The sequence below is a fragment of the Physcomitrium patens genome, chromosome 12, assembly GCF_059467195.1.
Source record: "Physcomitrium patens ecotype Gransden chromosome 12, ASM5946719v1, whole genome shotgun sequence".
Classification (NCBI taxonomy): domain Eukaryota; kingdom Viridiplantae; phylum Streptophyta; class Bryopsida; order Funariales; family Funariaceae; genus Physcomitrium; species Physcomitrium patens.
Window position 1 is genome coordinate 461,751 of NC_143421.1, and position 15,352 is coordinate 477,102.

Here is a 15,352-nt window from a genome sequence, read left to right on the forward strand (position 1 = left end):
ACTAGAAGCAAGAAAGGAGTTGACAAGAGTGAAGAAGCCTTCACTCTTATCTCTATATATACTATCTAATTAGAGGCTACGTGGCGACGTTCTATAGGACCTCCAATATGTGTTGACTTTGTAGGACACATGCCTTGACTTACAAGGCAAGTTTTTCTACGTGTGGGCCACATAATTAGCTTGATCTTCAAGCTAACAACATGTGTGGCACATGGCCAACTTGTTGACCACGTTTCTAATCCAAAAAGTCAATTAAAGATACCTATGAAGTCAAAGCAGCATCTAGGAAGTTTCTAGAAAGCTTCTATATTAAATATTATAGAATTAACTTACTTTTATCTACTTCTATATATAATTATTAGCTTACATGATTATGGCCGTGACAGTTGGTTAGTAACTTAAGTCAAGATGTAGTTTTCTATAGAGTCACAATCCACAAACACTCGACATACTTGTCCTCTTAATAGTCTTATTAAATGTACTAATTGACTTTTTTTTTATAGTTGTCCAAGCCTATGTCATTTGTCTTTGAGAGACAATAGCTATCTCTAATACTAACCTTCAGTGCCTTTACTAAGGAGCCTCGTTTCTTTGCTTTGTTTCATTATCAACTTGATGAATCTCGAGATTGTGAATCTACCTTATTTTGTTGGTCATTGAATTTTGACGTTTTAGACAACCTCTAATCTAATAGTTTGTCTCCCAATAATAAAAACATAATTTCTTTTATGCCAATATTTGTTGTTTTTGTGGTATCAATGATTCTTATAGGACATTAATTTCTATTGGCATTGATTGTTGAGCCATAGTATTAGATAGCGGCATAAGACTTTGTACTATAGGTCGTATTCTATGATTTTTAAAATCTATAGCATCAATCCTCTCAACAATCATAATTGCTTCTTCAAATGTTTGTAAATCTCTTAGTTTCACCTCTCATTGGATCTTAGATTTCAAATCTCATAGAAATTGATCCATCATCTCTACCTTTGAAACATTGCCAATTTAGAGACATAAGAACTTAAATTTAGAGACATAATCTTGCATCGACCTAGATTGTATAAGATTTACCAACTGATTGCATGTTATCTTTTCTCTATTAATGGACCAAAATTGATTCCTAAATTCAGTCTCAAACTCCTTCTAATTACAAAATCAACCTTGAGCTTCATAGCTTTGAATTCAATATCGCCACTAAATGGCTGCCACATCTTTAAAATAGCTAGATACATATATAATTCCTTCAATGGTATTTGTCCCAAATAGTTAAGATTATTGTCATATGTTTAAGAGTCATTGACATACATCTTTTTGCCTTGAAGTCCTAAAGTATGTACTAGGCTTATTCAATTTCAGCCTAGTAGATGTCAACTCTGTTATCTTAAAGGCTTCTAATTATCCTTGCAAAGTAGCTATTTAGCCTAAAAGATGATATATTTGAATTTCCATCTAGGATTACTCTACTATATCTTCTATGTTATAATTTTCTTGTTAGACCCCACTATTATAATATCTTTTCACCTTTTAGTTGATTTTTTAATAGTAGCTTACAGTAGCTTCAATACAATATCCAATGTGACCACAATAACTGATCTCAAACTAGATGATGGCTATCAACTCACTACCAAAGAAAAATCTAATACTTAATTTGATAATAATGAAATAAGATCAGTCTAACTTAAGAGTCTAAGATCCTTCTAATCCATAGCAATATAAAATCTCATCTCAAAGTAGGATAAAATGAACTAGAATAAAATTGAATATAATTAAATAAAATAGGAAACAAAATATAAAATTAAACAAAAAAATAGAACAAAATAAAACTGAATAAGAAGATGCATATCCAAACTTTATTAAGAAAAAAGGTCGAAAGCCGTATCTCACCAAATATCCAAAAGGCCTTTGCTAGTTTTATTTATACTTTGTCCAACTATCTTGGAATTTTTTAGAATATTTCTAATAATAGATTTTATTTAAATAATCTTTTTAAACTATTTTTAGAAAGTTCTATGGTAGGTCCTATCCAAATAACTACCATAAGAACTTTTTAAAATATTCTATTGTGGATCCTACATATTAACTAACCTAATTGTAAGTTCTGAAAATTTCTAAAAATTTTCAAACATAGTTCTAATTATCTATCTTTATGTATCAATAATATGAATATCTTATCTATATCTTATTGTAAGTAGTCTAGATATTGTGATGAAGTAGTCATACCTTATCACCTATAGTGAATTATGGTTGTTCCTTGCGATAGGCATCCGCATTGATCTTTTGTTGTTCTTGAGCTTCCTTTAATTGTACCTTTATTATTGCATGTAGCTTAGACAAATGATTTGCCAAATCTTTTGTCATAAGATTATTAATTTTTAAAAAGTCAAAAGTATTAAGTTATAGATGATAATCATAATTCATAAAGAAAGATATTTATTAAGTAGAAGAATATATCAAATTATTGTATACAAATTCTACCAATGGTAAAAGAATTGTCCAATCATTTTAATAATAGTTGATGGTATACCTCAAATATTGCTTCAAAACTTAATTCATCCATTTTATTTGCCCATCAATTTGAGGATAAAAAGCCAAAGAGAGATTCATATCCACCTTTAAAATCTTGAAAAGGATTTTTTAAAATTTTGATACAAATTGAGTCTCATTATTTGATATAATATCTTTGAGCAATCTATGATAGCAATAGATATTGTCAAGAAAAAACTTAGCCATTTCTTCACATGTAATAGATTTTTTACATAATAAAAAATGTGCCATCTTGGTAAAATGATTTATTATCACAAATATAGAATTATACAAACTTGAGACTAGAAGATCCATGATAAAATCCATAGAAATAAAATACTATGGTTATTTCGGAATAGATAATGGTTAGAGAAGTCTATAAAGTTGATGACAAGGAATTTTTAATCTTGAATAAATATCACATTATTATACAAAGTCTTTAATTGCTTATTATATTTGAGGCCACAAAAAATCTCTTGATATAAGCTCTAAAGTCTTATTGTATTCAAAACATCTGATTGTTAGAAAGTCATGACAAGTTTAAAAAATACATAATCGTACTTTGTCTTTTTGAATATATAATTGTCCTTCAAAATAAAATAGATTATTCTTAAACTTGAACTTAGAAATATTATAAAACTTAGAAGAATTATTCTTCATACCATAAACAAGATAATCAAATGACATTTTCTATTGAATTTTCTTGACAAAGTTTGCATCAATAATCAATGTTGATTTTATTTCTTGAAGATGAAAATGCTTTGGTTTCAAGAGAATTATTCTTTTTTAATCAAAATCTAGATCTGCTTCTTTTGGTATAAGATAAGAATTTCTAAAAAAGACATTTGATAAACCTTATTATTTTTTGGATTGATAAATAATCTTCAAATCAAATCTTGATGAAGACATGCTGCAATGGGCTTGGTAACAATTCAAAATATGTATTAACATAGAATATTTGATGTTCTTGTAATTCATATATATATATATATATATATATATATATATATATTGTCAGAATCAAAAGTATATTTTTAAGAATGATGCCTTTCTTCAAATGAATCGACAATTACAAGAAGCTCTTTCTCATGGATCTCATAGCTAATATCAATTATTATAAATTTCTTAGAATCAATAGCTATTAGATGGAGCTTATCATTTGCTCTTATTTGTGACAAAATAACACTCATAGCATATTCTCATGCATTTATATCCATGAAAAATACCTTCCAAAAGTTGATATGATATAAGATTGGTATAGAAATAAATGTTGTCTTTAAGGCTTCAAAAGATGCTTCAGCTTCTTTATTCCACTCAAATTTGTTTTTACATATTAGGCATGTAAGAAAAACCACAACTTGAAAAAAAATCTTAATGAAGATTTAATAATAATTAAAGAATCTCAAAAAATATTACATATTTTTTACTATTTTTAGAATTTTCTAATCTATGATAGTTTAGATCTTCTTAAGATCCATCATAAAACCATTATTTGAAATGATATATCCTAGGAAGTCAACTTGAATAGTGTGAAATACACACTCTTCTATCTTGATGGATAATCCTAAATCTCTTAGTTTTTGTAATACATAACAATTATGAACTTCATGCTCTTATATATTCTTAAAGTAGATTAAGATGTCATCTAAATGACAGATGATAAAATTGTCAAGAAATTTATAAAAGACATCATTCATTAAATGTTGAAAAGGAGCTAACACATTTATGAGTCCAAAAGGCATGACATTATATTCAAAATATCCATATATGATTTGAAATATAATTTTTCATTTGTCTCTTTTTTTGATGCATATTCAATTATATGCTCTTTATAGATCTATTTTTGTATAGAATCTTAGCTTGATTCAATTAATGAAGAAGTCTTAAAATTAAAGATAGAAGATACCTATTCTTAATGGTGATCTTGTTGAATCCTTAATAGTCTACACATATCCAAAGAGATATGTCTTTTTTCTTCATAAATAAGATGAGAACCCCGATTGGAAATTTAGAATGACATATGAAGTTTTTAGCTAAATTCTTGTCAATATATTTATTATGTATAGCCAACTTATTCTATAATAGGCTATAGATTGGTCCGAATGGTGGTTGAGCTCCTTCTTGAAGATTGATGGAACAATCATAAGAATGATGCTTTATAAGAATATCTACATTCTTCTTTTCAAAGATGTCTTAATAACTTTTGGTATTAGCTTGGAACACTACTTGAAATCTTTTCTCTATCAATAATATTTGTGGCATATATAATAAAAGTTGATTCTTTTTTTGCAATATGTATGAAAGTTATCACACCTACTAATAATGTTTTCAATATATTGGCCTTATAGATTTCTACTTGTTTAGGCAAATCTTAGGCTAAACTATGGAAAAAATCAAGATTGTGAGTAGTGTAGTCTATCTAAGGATTATACCTTTCTAAGCACAATAATCCTAAAATAATTGAATTAGAAAGAAATCTAATCACATTAAATTTTATTAATCTATTATGACCATTAGTTGCTACTTTTATAGAAATAATTTCATGTATAATATCCCAAAAGACAATAAATAACCATCTATTATTTCTACATGCACAAGTTTGATTTTCTTAAGTAAGGATATATCTTGTTTTTTGACAAGGTCTTTGTTTATAAATTAGGTTGTGGCTCTTGAATCCAACAAGGCTAAGTCTTTATGATTTTTTAGTCCTTAAAAAACTTCTATTATAAAATAAGGTGAGGGATTTGAAGAGAGAATAAAATCTTTACTAGGAATTGCATAAGATTCTAGCCACATGATATTATGTTGTGGTTTGACCACCATATGAAAATAATAAACATATATATTTAATATATAATTTACTATGCAATTTAGTAAGAGCCATCTTTATTAGACATTGATAACTCCTAAAATCTTATTTTGTTTCTTTTATTTATTATTTAGGACACATACTATGTAAAACTTATTATATTTATTTAAATATGTCTATAAAATTTATTAATAAATTCAATAGTAATTAATTTCCATATTTTTTATTGAAAGACTTCATAGATTAAATTTGTAATACTTTTTTTAGCTCCAAAAAAAGAAAAATTATATATATGTATATATATATATATATATATATATAAGTATATTTTTATGTGAATATGTATATATATATATATATATATATATTAGGATTTTTTATTCGTTATTTTTTTAATTAATTAATTAAGTTTTTTTAGTTACATTATTTATAAATAATTTAAAAAATAACATATAGATTTTTAATATAATAACTAATGGTTAATATGAAATTTGAATGATTATTTATCTTCCATGTTATTATGTTTGTGATATTTTTGAATTTTAACTAAAAACATAAATTTTGAAAATTATTTTTATTTTTTAAATTTTGTTCATGAAAAACCATAAAAACAAATGTGGTGCTAATGTCATGATTGTTTTTGCTAATGCCACCACAATCCACCATGTACCTAACATGTTTTATTTATTATTTTTATTCCAATTAAAATAATTATTCATATTTCTAATATATATATATATGTATATATATATATATATATACAACCATGAAAGAACGGTTTTGGTAATAGAAGAAAATAGAGGATTTTGAGTAATATTTGACTAAAAAATTAATGAGATTGTGATGGCATTAGCCATAGTATCAAACTTGTTACTTGTTGTGTTTCAAAATGTTACTGGTTGACTTTTGAAATTAGAAAAAACAAGCACTTAACTATTCTTACTAGATATTACAACAAATTTGAATAAATCTTTGTAGTTTATATTTTGTGGATTTATATATAAAAATAAAATAAATTCTACATATAAAGCCATCAATACATGTAATGTTCTCAAAAATATCATGCAGAACTTACTTAGTATCACAAAACCACAATTAAAGCTTAATATCAATATTCATTTGAACAAAAAAAATTAATTAAAAATCAAGAAGAAGCATACCGTAGTGTATTTTAAGTGAATTGTAAAACTTCTTTTCAACTTGACATTTATAAAACTAATGATTGAGATTATTTATGAATGTAAATAAAATAACTACCCTTACTAATAATACTTAAATCCTTATTTTATCAACCATTTACTTGAAGTATTTGTATAATGAGAAGATGGCTTCAAAAAGTTACTGTTTGTTTTAAAATTTTGAGTAGATTTATTTAAAATTTGATAGCTCTGCTTTCCAAGCTAAAGACTTAAGTTTTCATTAGTAAAATAGAAAAATAAATAAAAAATAAAGTTTAATCCTAAATCAGAATAGGACAGTTATGTTTGAGAATCAATTATATCAACTGTTTCTAATTACCTTCTATTATTTATATTTTCTAGAACCAAAAAAATTAAAATTAATTATGGTTATTAATGTTGTATTAAGCACTTAAAATTTAATTCATTTATGATTTTAGCTGTCAACATATTTATCCTAGTTTCATATATACACAAATTGCTAATGAAAACTTTCTATTTTATATAAATAAAATTTACATTATGTTATATTGAATCTATATCAAAACAAATTGAACTCACATAGGAACAATTGTCCAGGAATTTGCATTTTATAGACATGCTTTGAAGTAAGTTAAATGAAGTGGAATTGATTATTGATTTCAAAAATGAAAATCAATTTTTAGAATATTTATAAAGTATTTTAGAAAGTTCTGCAAGAAAGATAGTTTTGATTTTTACTCCATTTTAAATGTTTCTTTGTTAGTTTATGTGTATACCAAAACATCAAATCCACATGATGTTATTTGGTATTGAATTTAAGGAGCTTGAATTTCAGTCTAACCTATGGGAAATAATTTACTCTAAGATAATGTTCAGATCATGTTGCAGAAGATAATCATATAGTTTGTTTTAATTGTTATATTTGAGGATTGAAATTGTGCTCCAAGAATTGCTATTGTTTGTTAATTGTACAACTAAGATTTGAGAGGATTTATTGAGAAATAGAAGAAGAATAAAAAGTGACAGATGGATTTATTTTATTTTATTTTATTATGAGCACAAGGGGAATATGAATGAGAAGGGAATAGCATGGAAATGGGAGGGGAAGGAAAGGAAAGTGAAGGGAAGGGAAAAAGGGCCATTCATCCCCAATTCTCGCTCATGCCCCCCCCTGTCGCTCTCTCTCTCTCGGTCTCTCTTCCTGGTATAGACGGACGGGTAGGCCACAACGCAGCAACGATGTAAGCAAGCAAGCAACGATGCAAAGGGGCATGGCAGGGGTGGTGGCAGCGTGGCTCCCCTGCCCCCCTGCCTGCTTGCATTGCTGCATTGTTCGTTCTCTCTCTCTCTCTCTCTCTCTCTGTCTCTGGGGAGGGGATGCTGATCCAACACCGCGTCCGATCCTCTATCGCCGTGGCACCGGGGACGAAGAGCGAGGGAGGGGGAGGGGGGGGACGAGGGAGGTAGACGGGGGAAGCAGGCGCGGGGATGCGAAGGTGGATGTGATGCTCCCCTACCCTGCCCTGCCTCGCCTGTCTTTGTGTGTCTCGTTCTCTCTCTCCGACTCTCTCTCTATTTTGTCACTCTGTGAGTGAGTGAGCGAGCGAGGGAGCGAGTGTGCCCGTCTATGGTCGTGAAGTTTGTCTCTCCGTGCGCAGTTTCCCTTCTTTCTCCTGCGCGTGTCTGTGTGTGGCGGAGATCCGCAGTGAGTGTGAGTATGTCCTGACAGGGGGAAGGGATGGAGGGCGTAGGAGTGTACGCAATTTCTTAGCATGTGAAGGACGGCTGTAGCAGTAGCGATTCGGAGCATGACGAGGTGCTGTCGGTGGTGGAAAGTTAGGTCTGCGAGATGAGGAGGAGGAGGAGCAGGAGGAGGAGCGCACAGAGTCCTGGAGGGGGCGACTTTGAGGGACAGTGGCGTTGGTGTGAGGTGAGGTGAGGTAATGGGAATGTTGGACGAGCGTTGTGGTGATCGTTGTTTATGTCGAGAGGGTTGAAAACGTCGTTGGTTTAAGTGAATGGGGAGTTTGAGAGGTGACTGTTGAAGAGATTAGGTGTGTGTGTGTGTGTGTGTGTGTGTTTGGAGTCTTGATCAGTGATAAAAAAACGGAGCTTTTTGTGTATGCAATTTCGACGCTTCGGAAGTGGGTGCGAGTTGGCGCGGGAATACTGCGTCGCTTTGTGTGTTCATAGTTTCAAGGAGGTGAAGTGGCGTCTGCTGGAATCGAGATTTGGTGTATCGGGTAGGGATTCAGTTGGGAAGTATCTTCGGGGTGTTAAATGCATTATCAGATTCCGTATGGTATGGTGTGTTTAGCGTGATTATTGTTTTCTCTTGTAGATTCGTGTGGCCGGCTCTGCGGGCTGTGAGATTCATGTTGGGGGGGGGGGGAAGAAGGAGGTCACGTTCTTGGAGTTTTGTGCAACCGTAATATGATGCCTTTCTGCTTTTAATGGGTGGATTATATGTAGCCTGATTGTGGTTAGTTTTCTGGTGTTACTCAATTATCTGCGTTTAATTCACATAGGGCTTTTTAATGTGTGGCATTAAGAAGACTGACAGTTACGAGCTGCATGTTCGCAAGGTTGCGAAGTACTTGACGGAGCACAAGCGCTAGACCGCAGTTGTGGCAGCTTAGGCCCTGAACGGCTGATGTCGATTAGCTTATGAATCTATAGTGGTACGGAGACGTTATGCGGTCTCTGCGTTGTCGAAAGCGACTTAGGCGTTTGAGTCACTCGGATGCGAGCAAGTAGGAATGGGAAAGACTATAGACTTAAACAGAGGTTTGGGAATTGGTTACCTATGTGGTTTTGTCGAATTCGGATCTGTGCATTCCAGGGTAGTTTAGGTCTATATTACAAGTAACGTCGGTCCCATCATCACGCATTTATCATCGGCCCACCGTGGTCCCTACGTCACTCCATATGGAAGTCATATCTTTGAGGGAGGATGATCGGGTGGACCTGACGCAACGAGAAATACATGTTGCTCTTTTGCACAACTCTGCGGTGGCGGAGCGGAGTCACACTGTCAGGGAGCGGGAGTTAGTCGTGGAGCGGGGATTAGAAATGCAGGACCGAGATACGCACTTCATTTCATCTGCACGAGCACAGGCTTTGGTGTCTCCCATGGGCTTGCGGTCGACGTTTAGTAAACGCAAACTGGACGATTATGAGATAGGAGTGGCTGAATCGTCTGTGTCCGGAACCTCTCAGGTTGGTGTAATTTTCTTCACTTATGTACTCGGGATCAGTCCATGATGTCTTGTGAAACGCGTGCGTTTTTACTGAAATAACTGTTGGGTTGTTTGTTATTCGTTTCTCAGTCGATTGCTCACATGTTGTGTAGTGGCTTTTGAAGTACGACAACTAAATTTTGCGCAATTCCACCATCGCAGGTTCGCGCGAGAAGAGAGACTAGAGAAGATATCCAGGAAGGAAGTGTGACGGAATCTAGCGGAAGAGAAAGATTTGAGATAGGAAGGTCAGTCGCTGCAGCGGAAGCGCAGTCTCTTGATGGGGAAAGTCAAATGCGTGAAGAAGATGGTAACGCTGCCATTGACGACGACTCCACCTGGGAAGATGGCTCGAATTGGAATTTGGGTTCCTCGGGGAAAGTAAGTGAATGGAGTAAGGAACCTCCCGACAAATTTGAGGACAACAGCATAGGGGACGAGGGCATTTGGGTTGAAGGTGTCAGTGAGGACCACGGCAGCACCCTTCAAGCCGTCTTGGATGGGCCCTTGATGGCCGTTGATTTTGGGAACAATCCCAATGAGTTGACTTTGTCAAGCGACATCTCGAATAGTTCATTGCTCACAACTAGTTCATTACCCGGAGGGTCATTGTCTTCTTTAGGGATTAGTGATGTTGGGAGTATGGCGGTTGAGCGAGGTGAGACAGGGAACAATCAAGGGAGGAATGACAATCTCGCATCATCAGATGTAGAGGTAGAGGGAGAAGCAGAAGTTTATGATGGGGTTTCTGGAAAAGAGCCAGAAAGAAATGGGATGGCTGACAGTCTAGAGGAGTCGATCAGTTTAGGTTTTAGAAATTTGAGTACTTTGATAGCTCTACCTGGTAATTTTGAGTCTAACAGTAACAGCAGCAGCCTTTCAAGTCAAGCTGTTGAGAGATTAGAGAGAATTGATGGATCCTCTTCGTCACTCGTAAAATCGAGTCCTGCTCGTCTCCAATTCTTTGTGCGGGCCTATGGTCGTACAATTGTTATGCACGCCCATCCATCGGATCTTGTGGAGTCAGTACACCAACAGATTTTTGCGAAGACTGGACTTCCCGTCTCAGAACAAAGACTCATTTTTGGTCGGTTGCAGCTCCAGCAAGACCAGACTTTGGAGTCTTGCCAGGTTGTTAATGACGCTACGCTTACCCTAGTCGCTCGGATGAGAAGTACTGCTCTCCCTGCTTCTTGGCAGCTCATCAATGATCTTGTCGCTACTGTCAGGCACATGTGTGCCGTTGGTGACCAACAACTTGGACTGAAACTGATGCATTCACAAGATTGTGTGCGAGCAAGCGTGCAGGAGTTTTTGAAAATGGCAGTGAAATCTGTGCCCGTCTCTGAGCACATGCAAGTGAGTTTTTTTCTCTATTTCAGGTTCCTTTTTGTTTCTGTTTTTGTGTGTTCTCTCTCTCTCTCTCGCTTTTTTTCCCCCTCCTGGCTTCAGTGACTTTTTTAGGACTAAATAATGTAGGATTATTCGGCTTCGTTTCAGATGGACTTTGTGGCTGGACTCAAGTTTGACTTGTTGGTCAACAGTTTTTCTTTGTGATGTTTGAATTTTTTAAATTATCGTTTTTGGCAATTACTAGAGAAATTTAGCTGTCAATATGGCTTGCCATGGACTACTAAGATTAGAAATACAGGTTGTTTCTTATGCTAGTCCCACACAACGGGTCATCGATACTGAAGCTTCTTTTGGACTTAATACCTGCAGGTTTTTGAGCTAGCCGGAGCAACATCTGCCTTGGTTATGTTGCTTCTGTCTCCTGTTGAGAGTAATAGAGAATGTGCTGAAGATGCAATTACCCTATTCCTATCTTCAAATGATGAGTATCTTCCTGCCAGCATTCACTGCCATTGTGCACCTGTCCTCCTAGATTTTTGCAAACTTCTAGCCAGAAGTGCCCGAAACCATAATTTGTACGCATCCTGCCGACAAGCATTGGCTAGGTTGCTCGACACCATTGGGGTAGCTCATGGGAGTCCTTTCTTCAACGAAGCTAAAGCTGATAGTATCGTCGAGAACTTCGCTCCATTTGTGAACGAGCTTTCTGTGTGGTTGACGCAGAATTTGCGATGTACTGCTAAGGCTTACGCGGGCAAGGAATCATCTGCCTGCTTTTCTGCGTATGTGAAGGAAGCGAAGGACTTTACTGCATTTGTGATACCTCTTTGTAAAGCTATTGAGGTTTGCAAAGTTGTAGTTACGTCTGGATCTGAAAACAACACAAAAGAATCCACAGTCGTGCTTACTGAGTGCCCTCACGGTGGCGCTACGGACCCTGAAGGGCTGCTAACAGGTGAGATATTTTGTATTATCTTGAATAAGATGTATTAAGAAAATTAGATGGTTCTTTCTAGAGGGGATTTTAGAAAGGTATGGGTAGTTGCAATCTTGTGATGTGTGAGTTCTTGAAGACAATTCTTCCTGCTGTTCTTAGGAATAATAGGAAGCACATGATCCTCTGTGGGTGAAAGCTATGCTTCTGAAGGTTCTGCTGTGGCTCATTTTTGTAAATAGGTCTTAATTTAAATATGTCTAGTAATGGAAACAGTCTTGGAAAGTTGCACTTGGCGATTTTGTGCCTGTTTCAACTTTCAATGAACTCTGACTTCGTCCTCAAACTCATGTTGGTGTCAATGCAGAGTACGATTTTGCAAGAAACAGAGCACCTGGTGTGGGTGCTGAGATTGGATCTCACGGTTGGCTGCAACAGTTGTTCAAAGATCTCTTACAAGAGGTCGATAGCTGTCTGGAAGCCGTTGGGCTTATCCCTGAGCGACATAACGAGTCATTTGGGCCAGGGTCAACATTGCCTGAGGAACGGCCCTTTGAATGGGCTCCGTTTCTGGTTGTTCTCAAGGGACTGCACGCCATTGCAAAGCTGTATGAGGGAGCGATGGCTAACCTCATGGAGATGCTACTTCTGCGACGAGTTTCGTTGAATATCCTAATTAGACAATCTCGGCGGCAGGTGATTGTTCGACAAAATTCTTAATTGGACTTTTGGATAATGTCAATATTACCGTCATGATGTGTACAGCCGTGAATTTTTGACATGAGGAGACTGATAACATGTGTTTCGTAGTGAGAGTAAGTGACTTAAGTACGCGACACGCATATGTTGTTTGTTTATGGCTATTTGTTCTTGATTGGTGGGTTACTGAGCTTCCTGGTATTCTCTAGCTTGGTGTCGTTGACTCCGTTCGGATCCCACATATTTGGTAAGGACACTGATCCTTGTTTCAGTCACGTGTTCTTTCTTCTAAATCTATTTTTGTCTGTAGCTGGACGACGATTTCTGGTTATTGGATCACAAAACGTTATTGGAATTTGAATCAAAGAGACGTCTTGTGATGGCTATGCTCCCTGAACCTCAAGATGATCATGATGAACGACAAGAAGTAGTAGTGAAGCGAGCAACGCTCCTGACGGAGTCTTTTGAGCAACTCGCGTACGTTGAGCCTGAAGTGCTTCAGGGAGGTATCTCTGTGGAGTTTGCCTCTGAGGAAGCTACTGGACCAGGGGTATTACGCGAGTGGTTTTGTATGATTTGTCGAGAAATTTTCAACCCTCAAAATGCCCTTTTCTTGCCCTGTCCCAATGATAGACGAAGGTTTTTCCCGAATTCTGGTATGTCGCTTTTTTTTAAATCTATTTTTACCTTATTATATTGTGCTCACCTTAGTTTATTTAGTTTATTAATCTTTCTAGTAGCTTCTTCTATCACACATGATATTAGTTTGCAAATGGTTAGGCGACTGTCTCATGCTTCATATCAGTTGCGAGATTTCTCATTTGGACGTCTGTGGTATTTTGCAGCGTCTGGGGTTAATCCAGGACATCTGACGTACTTTAGGTTCTGTGGACGAGTAATTGCTCTTGCATTAATGCACCGTGTTCAAATGGATGTGGTCTTTGCTCTCTCTTTTTTCAAACAGCTGGCTGGGCTGCCTGTTGTGTGGGAGGATGCAAAAGATGCTGACCCATTACTCTATGAAAGTTGCAAGAAGATTTTAGAGATGGATGCAGATCTGATTGATACTGATATTTTGGGTTTAACCTTTGTTAGTGAAGTTGAAGAATTGGGTTCCCACAAATCAATGGAACTTTGCATGGGTGGAAAAGACATGGTGGTGACTAGTGCCAATCGGAGACACTTCATTGAACTGCTGGTCCAACGACGGTTAGTATCTTCTGTTGCAGAGCAGGTGAAATCGTTTTCACAAGGTTTCTCCGATTTGCTAATGAATAGCACCCAGCAACAATTCTTGAGAGCTTTGGCACCTGAGGATCTTGATCTTATGCTGTATGGAAAGGATAGAAATATCTGTCTTGAAGATTGGAAAGCACATACTGAATACCATGACTACTGTGTAACCGACGATTACATAGTCTGGTTCTGGCAGGTGAAGATTATTTCTGTTCATAAACTGCCATTTTTCTTGGTGCTTTGTTTTTAGTGGGCTCCAGAGGGAAGCTTCTCCGTGTTGGCTTTGCGTAAGTGATGTGGTTACCTATGCTAGCATCAGTCGCTTTTGTTTGTTACTCCTGGCATTTGAGTCCATCTATTACAATTGCATTACACGTGTTTTGGTCTTATTGTCTAGTCCTAAAGAAGTGTCGGGAAGATAAAGCACCACGGAACGATATCCTTCCCAACTAATCAATGTCTAGATGTGCTCCGGCATTCTCGGGTTTCTGGTAATCGTTTGAACCGGATTGTGATGTCTAACTGTGAATTGACAGGTTGTGGAAAAAATGACTTCATATGAGCGTAGAAGACTTCTCTTCTTTTCAACCTCAGTGACACACTTGCCGGCAGAAGGTTTTGCAGGGCTTTCATCAAAGTTTCATATCCACAGAGCTCACACGGATATAAGTTGGTTGCCGACTGCCCATACATGCTTCCATCAGCTAGTTCTTCCAGCTTACCCAACTTATGAAATCATGTGTGCTCGTCTGTTAGCAATCACAGATTGCCACATTGCTGAAGGGTTTGGATTTGCTTAGGGAATAAGATAGGTAGAAAATTGCATAAATAGTACAGATTCAGCCTGTTCTGTGGAGCAGGACACTATTTGGGAGGATATAAGTACCGTCACCCTTGCCAAGAAACGGTAACTTTACTGCTCTATATCAAGCTTGGTGATAGTCATTGTTCAGGGTGGAATTCCTTTCATTTGCTGTAGAGTGTATGTAAAGCATTTAACATAATGTCGCAAGACTTTCTAGTTCGTTTGAGATATTCGTTAATAGATCAGGTTGAGAATCTGATTCATCCACATGCTCCTTTGACTTCGAGGAAATAAACGTGTCGGTTCCTGTCACTGGTGCTCTCTACACTCTTATCCGTAATTAGTTTATTACACTATTTGCAAAGTGCCTCTGGGACATGAGTGCCCGGTTTTTAGTGTGTATCACATCAATTGGTAATACACACTAACAATGAGGTATTTTAAATAATGTGTATTACACTATTCATATTCACACTTAACTAGTGTGTACTCCAGTGTATACAATTTACAGATAGATTTGTGGACAACCACTGTGGGCACGACTACACTCATTCACTCTGCAACCAACAAAGCAGTCAAAGAGACCTATCTTAT

General features: G+C 35.8%; 1 protein-coding gene across 5 annotated transcripts; it reads left to right on the top strand.

Moving 5' to 3' along the window:
• The first annotated feature begins 8,286 nt into the window (after nt 1–8,286).
• On the top strand, nt 8,287–15,070 carry LOC112290074 (E3 ubiquitin-protein ligase UPL5). Of its 5 annotated transcripts, none has more exons than XM_090254530.1 (8): nt 8,287–8,427; nt 9,078–9,711; nt 9,894–11,090; nt 11,454–12,039; nt 12,386–12,714; nt 13,028–13,373; nt 13,563–14,149; nt 14,490–15,070. In XM_090254530.1, exons 2-8 carry the CDS (start codon nt 9,421–9,423, stop codon nt 14,751–14,753), a joined length of 3,600 nt encoding a protein of 1,199 aa, XP_090110656.1. In that variant the 5' UTR covers nt 8,287–8,427; nt 9,078–9,420; the 3' UTR covers nt 14,754–15,070. The 5 variants fall into 5 exon arrangements, with proteins under 5 accessions (XP_090110656.1, XP_090110655.1, XP_024391806.1 ...); XM_090254529.1 differs by having other exon boundaries at nt 8,287–8,422; XM_024536038.3 differs by having other exon boundaries at nt 8,417–8,735.
• Nucleotides 15,071–15,352: the final 282 nt, after the last annotated feature.

What these genes read in the sequence shown, in the direction of transcription:
- LOC112290074 (XM_090254530.1), top strand. Translation starts at nt 9,421, where the DNA reads ATGGAAGTCATATCTTTGAGGGAGGATGATCGGGTGGACCTGACGCAA. An exon ending in CCGTCTCTGAGCACATGCAA is followed by an intron (nt 11,091 to 11,453) that starts GTGAGTTTTTTT and finishes TAATACCTGCAG; the next exon opens with GTTTTTGAGCTAGCCGGAGC. An exon ending in AAGGTTTTTCCCGAATTCTG is followed by an intron (nt 13,374 to 13,562) that starts GTATGTCGCTTT and finishes GGTATTTTGCAG; the next exon opens with CGTCTGGGGTTAATCCAGGA.